General features: G+C 34.6%; 1 protein-coding gene across 1 annotated transcript in view; it reads right to left on the bottom strand.

Annotated features, from left to right (window-relative positions):
- Window positions 1-7,658, bottom strand: part of MYCBP2 (MYC binding protein 2, E3 ubiquitin protein ligase) — a 279,976-nt gene that overhangs the window by 149,150 nt on the left and 123,168 nt on the right. Inside the window, exons 22-24 of the mRNA XM_012637759.1 lie at window positions 7,429-7,633; window positions 6,651-6,804; window positions 284-479 (exon numbers count right to left, since the gene is read on the bottom strand). Coding sequence (XP_012493213.1) covers window positions 284-479; window positions 6,651-6,804; window positions 7,429-7,633 — 555 coding nt within the window. The remainder of the gene's footprint in view (window positions 1-283; window positions 480-6,650; window positions 6,805-7,428; window positions 7,634-7,658) is intronic.

The following is a 7,658-nucleotide window of genomic DNA, read 5'->3' as shown; positions in this document are numbered from 1 at the left end:
ATTTATACAAGTTAACCAAAACCATTATTTTTAAGGGTCTACTAGTGGGGAAATTATATTCAAGACTACTTTATATTTGGACATATATAAATCTTTCATGGTGTTGGTACAGGTCTTATGTATTGTTTTCTGTAGGATAAGCTTCTTAGAGGATTTAACTTATTTTGCACCTTGCATGTTATTATCAACATTGTTTAACAAACATGACAGAATGACATACAAATTTAAATACTCTAAAAAAAAACCTCAATCTTCAGCACAGTACACATTAATGTAAATTAACTGTACAACAAATAGCAACGCTACCTAGAATGTGCAAAGCTGCATGAGATCTTGTGGTGAGAGCCCTTGATCCTGTTGGCAGGGCAAGTTCAGGACTTAGAATGCTACATCTGGACTGCATATCTGCTGCAGAGGGAAGTCTGGCATCAGCAACCACTGCATTGTAACACCACAGTTCTCTAGTATTTGGTCGAAACCTTTCGAGAAAAAGAATAATTATAGCACCTCAACATGTATTTTTGTTTAAAAAAAGTCCTAAAATATAACTGCTGATACAAAGAGAGTAAATATAGTCAGTTTAAAAGAATGAGATGTAGGTCATTATTTTTCATATCTAAGTTAAACATATTAATAATTTATATCACAAGTGAATTTGAAAACAGTAAAATAGATTATAATACTTCATTAATAATATAGCAACTATACACTTAAAAATTTGATATGTACATATAGATATGAAACTTTTATATAACAAAAACCCCATTAAAAAGTTTAAGGACAAAGGACAAGTTGAAAGAAAATATATAAAGCATACGTATAAAACAAAACTACAACATCCATGATGTCTAGGGGTAGAGACAATCAATCTAATAGCAAAAAATGGTCAAAAGACACAGGATGCTATTCTCAGAAAGGAAACACAGTCTACGGCCATACCACCCTGAACGCGCCCGATCTTGTCTGATCTCGGAAGCTAAGCAGGGTCAGGCCTGGTTAGTACTTGGATGGGAGAAAGGAAACACAAATAGAATGGATGTGGATGTTTGACCTTATTAATGAACAGGAAAGCACCAAGAAAAGCTATAGAGAACCCACAATGTTCTCCTGTCATTATTCCACTTCTCTTATCTCTTTCATAACCAAATCCTCAAAAAGTTGTCTCCACTTCCTAACCTCTTTTGGGGTTTAGAGGGTGGGGGAGATCGGTAGCTGCTGTTTAATGAATATAGAGTTCTGGTTTTACAAGAATGTTCTGGAAATCTACTGTACAATAACATAAATATACCTAACACTACTGATTGTACACTTTAAAGTGATTAAGATGGTAACTTTTATGTTGTATTTTTTAATCGCAATTAAAAATTCTTAAAATTATTTTTAAAAAGCACTTAAGATAGTACTTGGCACAAATAAATTCTATGCTAGTAGCTTCTATAATTAGTAGCATTAACATTATTGCATTATTGTTTTCGAGAAGTCCTATTAATCTAATTGTTGTTTCTTTGCAGGTGATCATTCTTTTTCTCTGGTTGCTTTAAGATTTTCTCTTGGTCTTTAGTGTTCTACAGTTTCACTACATTGTCTCTTGACTGTAGATAATGGAAATATTTTAATACATAGTTTCTATTATCTGCAGATTCAAATTTCTTTTAATTTTGGAAAATTCTTAGGCATTATCTTTTCAAATATTGCTTGTCCTCTATTATCTCTAATTTCTCCTTTGGAATGCTTAATCTATAATATTTCCTTCTTGAATGTCTATTAGATTTTCTTAAATTCTTCAAATCTCCTTTCATATTTTTTATATTTTTGTCTCTTTGTTAATATTCCTGATGTGTCTTCTGGTTTATTCTCTCACCTGTTCAAATCTCCTAATCTATCCATTTGTTTAAAAAACAATTCTTCCTTTATACAAGTCTGCTTCCTTGTTTTTCAAATACATCTCATCATTTTAAGTCTCATTTTCAGTCTTTTGTTTGCCCAGTTTTGTGATTTATTTTTAAACAGTTCATACATACTTTATATTCTGTTTGTGACAATTCCAACATATGAAATTGATCTTGCTATTGAATTACACTAACAGTGATGTTCCTTACATGTTAAGCAATCTGATAGTTCAAACTCTTGTTTGATTAAATCTTACTTCTTTAAAAACCTGTGGGCCTAAATGGAGGGGCTTTCTCTAAGATGATTAACTCTTGCCTTTTGCTGGAGACAAAGGGGATTACTTATCTGGTCCCACTTTACCATCATTCCAGAGCCAGAGGCTTAATCTGAGAGTTTCAGGATCAGTTTCTATTTTCCTTACCTTGCAGCTGGCACAATGCTTGTTTTCCAAATTGCAGAGCTAATAATAAGCATCTGCCCTCAGTGCAATCCAGTGTTTCAATATGCTGACTGTTGGCTGCTCAAGGGTCAACTCATGGAGATGTGATTTCTATTTTTATGCTGGTTTTCTTTTCTTGAGGTAGAGGGGAGGTTTAGGGGGCAGTGATGGTAATATTAGCGATTTCTTAGCTGAGTGCCAAGCACTGAATAAAATATAAAGTTTGTTTTTTTAAGTATAGGGTCTTTCCAAGTATCTCGTTAACCAAATTGCCAAAAGTGGAAATCCCCATTCGCTCTTCAAATCACATCCACCTAGTTTGCACGTAACACTTCAACGAAATTATTCTTCTCAAAGTTGGAAATAACTTCTAAGTAGCCAAATCCAATGGAATTTTTTGTTATTAGTTTAGCTGCCCCCTCAGCAGTGTTCAACGCCACTGAACATCCTCTCCTTGACTCACTCCCCCTCCCCTTTCTATAACAGCATGCCCTCCTGGCTTTCCCTTGAAGTTCACAGGCTGCTCCTTCTCTGTCTCCTAACTAGTTCTTCCTCCTTACTGGACTTCTATTATAAATTTTGAAAGTTCTCAGGGCTTGGTCCAGGACTCTCTTATCAACCTACATTCTCTGCTTAGGTGATTTCATTCAATATCATGGCTTTAGGCACCATCTATAAATGAAAAACTCTCAAATTTATATACCCAGTCTAGATGAATCCTTTGAGCCTGACATCCATCTAATTGCTTACTGAATATTTTCACTTAGATCCCAAATTTACCATGTCAGAAACAGAAGTCTTGACAAAAATTTCTCTCTCTGCCTTTCTTGGCTCAGTTAATGTCACCAAAGCCTACTCAAATATCAAAATAAGAATCTTAGGAATCATCCCTGACTACTTCCTTTCTTTATCCTCCCAATACAAGCAAGTCTTGTTGGTTCTACTCCAAAATACAGATTGCTAACTACTTCTCTCCATCTTCCCCACTACAAACCTGGTTCAAGCCATCATCTTTCCCTTACACTACTGCATTACCTTCTACCTTGCCTCCTTCCAATCCATTCTCCACACCAAGTATAATCCCTTTATGTCACTTCTCAACTCAAATTCCTACAATGACTTCCTATTTTAAAGAAAATTCAAATTCCTTAATCTATCCTACAAAGTCCTACATGTCCTGGCCCTGCCTACCCCTCTGATTTTATTTCATGCCCCTCACTATGCTTTGGCCACAGTGGCTTTCTTCAAATTCCTAAAATATTGCCAAGCTCTTGCTTGCATCAGAGCATTTGGGCTTACTAAAGTTTTACTGCCCAGAAAACTTTTTCTGACTCTTCAAATGCCTGGTTCTTTCTTATACTTCAAGATCTTAATTTATATTTTCTCCACTGTGTGGACGAGAGGTCTCTGTTGTTCTTCTCAATCATGGCATCCTCATTTTCCTTAATGCTGCTGAGCAAGATCTATAACGTATATTATTTATTCACCTTCATAGAGTCTCTACCCACTAAAAAAAATATTTCCATAAGAACACAGGCATTGTCTTATTCACTTTATGTCATTCTTTACTTACCATATAGTATACACTAACACTGTAAATATTTATTAATGTACTTATGAATATTTATTGAATAAAATTAAAATATGAAAACATGGAAAAATAATAGTACTATTTATATATGCTAATAGTATGGGGAAATATGAATTCTCAAATACAGTTAGTGAGAAAGTACTGAAGGACACTTAGCAGGATACATCTGTATTCTATGAACCTATCTTTTAACTCAGCAATTCCACTTCTTAAAAGCTACCATGTAGAAATACTCTCACATGCGTACAAAACTCTGTGTGTGGACATCCATGTGTGTTCACTGTAGCATTACAGTAATACCATAATATTAAAAAACAATCTAAAATGGTCACTCATGGGCAGTTTAGTTTATTTCATATATCCAAACTGTAGAATTGTATGCAGCTTTAATAATGAAGCAGTTCTTTAAATACTGAGTAGGAAAGATCCCCAAATTATTATTGAGAAAAACCTAACTTTTAGAATAAGTATATTTTTATTTATATAAAAAGCAAAATACATGCATTTTAAAAGGTGTCAAACAATATAAACCAAACTTAATACTTGTGACCCACAGAAAAGGTTAGTGGGATTTGGCATGGGGTAAGAAAAAGACCTGAAGAATGACCAGGCTTTCCCCTGTATGTATTTTTGCTTTGCTTTTAAAAAAAATAACAGAAATTCATGTATTGTTTGCATAAATTTTTAAGTGGGAAATAAAATCACTATTCTTAACATTTATCTGCTCTTTATAGATAGTAAATTTCTAATTATTCAGGAGAAGTTAGCTTCTAAAGAATACAAAAGGAAGATGATGTAGGCCAAAAGGAAAGTCAAAGTTAGCTAATACTGGATCTGCAATGCCTATGATAGCTGTAAAATGTGCAAGTAACCTACTGAAAACACAAAAGGACACAAAGCAGCCAGAAGTCAGAGTAACAGAAAGAAACTCTTATCCTGATTTAAAGAAAAATACTTCCAGCTGTTTTATTGAGACATCTTTTCATTTCTGTTTTGAAACAATGGAGAAAATGGCCAAGGTGCCAAAAACCAAGGGCGTTTAAGACCATCTCAAATGGGTGGTCCCACTGCCACCACCATAGGTGAAAAAGATAAGATTGCTTTAGTGGACATCATACTTCAGAGTTTAAGACCCCAGGGAAATGGCTCTAGTTCAACTAAGTCTGTACTGTTAGAACTTAGTTATACTTTTATTGCTAACTTAATGAACACAACCAGGAATAAATTCCATACAGCCAATTTTTATTTTTGTTTTGTTAATGCATATTTATTTCATTTAAAAAAATAAAACATACAGGAACTACCAAAAAACATCAATTTACACCTAAGTACAAACCAGGGCTTGCTCTTTGGTAACTAAGTTTCTTATACATTGACTTGCAAACAGTAAATAATTGCAAACAATTCTATCTTTACACCTACTCTCTTCTCTATCCTACCCATTCTATCCTACCAACACGACTTTATCCTTGGTTCTTAAGTACCTCATGTCTTCATAAGAATGACTACAAAAGATCACTCATATGAGTCTCTTGTTATTTAATGTACCCTGTACAATGCTGCCGGGGAGATCTAAAAGCACTACTCAATCCAATTTTGGCCTCTAGGTCTCCTTACAAAATGCCCAACCAAAAGTAAGTTGGTCAACAGGCTGGGAAGCACTGCAATTTCTTCACTCCAAATGCAGGCCTCATTATCAACCTCTGTTTTGGAACAAGGGAGACAATGATCAAGGAGCTGGCAAGGCATTCGAGATCATCTGTGTGCAAGACTTGGCTGGCTGATGGAAATGCAAGCAGGCCTGGGCATTAGAAAGAAAACAGAGAAAAGGTCTCCTCCCTCTCCTCACTCATGACACTTCAATCTTTCAACTTACCAGAATTCCTGCCTACTGAGGTTGGACACAAGAGGAAAGAAAAAAGTGCCCAGCCCTGGGATGAGCCGCTCTGGTAATGGTGGGGTATACCTCCTATTAGTATCCAAAGCTAGAAACACTGAGAAGGATAACTTTTTTCTTTATTCATTTGTACATAAACTACCACAATACATTTTAAACAAATACAATATAATTTTCTCTTTTCAGTCTCTTGTGTTCCTTTATTTGTCTCTACATTTTTATAATTTCCAGAGTTTATATTAGCCCTACACATTTTTCTACCAATATGGGTATTTTGTTATGGACTTTCCTAAAGGGCAGGCTTAATTACCTTCTTTATTCTGCACTGTCTTTGGCATTATTTCTTCTATACAGTTGGTAATAATTAGATATTTATGGGAACAAGAAATAGAATGAATTCTATACAGTATAAACAGGATTGCTGATAAACTAAAATAATTAACAATAGAATTCTAAAACTAACAATTATAACGATAGTAGCAAACAGTTCTATAGCACCTATTATGTGGCTCTATTATTATTATCCACATTTTATAAGCGAGAAAACTGAGGCACACAGAGTCAAAATAACTTCTTCAAGGTGACTGAGAAAGCAAATAGTGGAGCTAGGATTAAGCCATACTAGGCAGTATGGCTTGAAACGCATACTCTTAACCACTGTGCTATACTGTAAAGGCCCCTGTAAATCACTACAATAGAAATATGTAGTTACTAGTTAAACAGGAGGGTTCTCAGGTGCGAAAAGTCTGCTTGTACATGAATTTTACATTACCACAAGAGTATAATTTGATAAAACTTATTTACTACTCTATTTTACAAATGGAGATGCTTACCTCCAAATTACATCATACACAGGATCAAGACACACACCAAATCCTTGCAGATCCTCTTGTTCTGAGTCATTAAAGGTTTTACAACTCCCATCCACTTTATTTATCAGAAGACATTTAAATGGAGGAGGTTCTGACAAAGAAGCAGGTACCAAGCCTTGGGGGAAAAAACACTTATGTGTAATTTTAGTATGCATTACCCTTTTATATTCCCCCCAACCCATAAAGTATTATTATCTCCATTTCCCAGATAAAGAAGCTGAGACATGAAGATGTTAAGTAACTAAAAAATCTTTAAGTGGGAGAATTAGGACTAAAACCTCAGGGTATCTAAATCCATGACCCATGCTCCTAATCTCTATGCTATACCACTCTATATAATAATTATTCATGGTAACATGCACATAAAGTATGGATTGATAACTTGGTCTTAATGAAACTTCAAAGTTTGATTTATTTAACCTCTTATAAAGATTAATTTCTATCATTTATTTAACAATAAACAATAGAGAAAATCCTCACTCCGAAACAGGTTTTATCCTACTACAATTTAGCTCATATTTCCACCACTGTCTAGCTTAATAAATACTCTGGTTTCTATATCTCTCAACTATTCCATTCTTCCAGCACACACACATGTAAACACAGACACCTAGAGGCTTCGTTTAAATTTCTTCCAACAGAAGAAAACAAAAAGCTACGAGACTGTATCTCATTATAGGGAAAGATGAATCATTTACTATCAATCAATAATCAATAATTTGTTTATTTTGGGTATTACCTATTATGTGTTTACTGGCAAAAATTTCTGATGTAGCAAGTACGTGAGAATTAATAAGTGCTTCATCAATTCGTAAGAAAGTCTGGTCCCCACTTGCACCTATCCAAGTAGCTTTTCTTCCATATTTTGATCCAATGTTAGGCATGGGAGCTGGCTTTGCATTCCAATATGGCACATCCAAAATTGGTCTGCCCAGCTGTCCTTTCTAAAAGATTAAATAAATCATATTA

This window comes from Propithecus coquereli, unplaced genomic scaffold (genome assembly GCF_000956105.1).
Source record: "Propithecus coquereli isolate 6110/MARCELLA unplaced genomic scaffold, Pcoq_1.0 Scaffold123, whole genome shotgun sequence".
NCBI lineage: Eukaryota > Metazoa > Chordata > Mammalia > Primates > Indriidae > Propithecus > Propithecus coquereli.
Note: the sequence above shows the minus strand (reverse complement) of the source record. Positions and strands in the feature narration are given on the sequence as shown.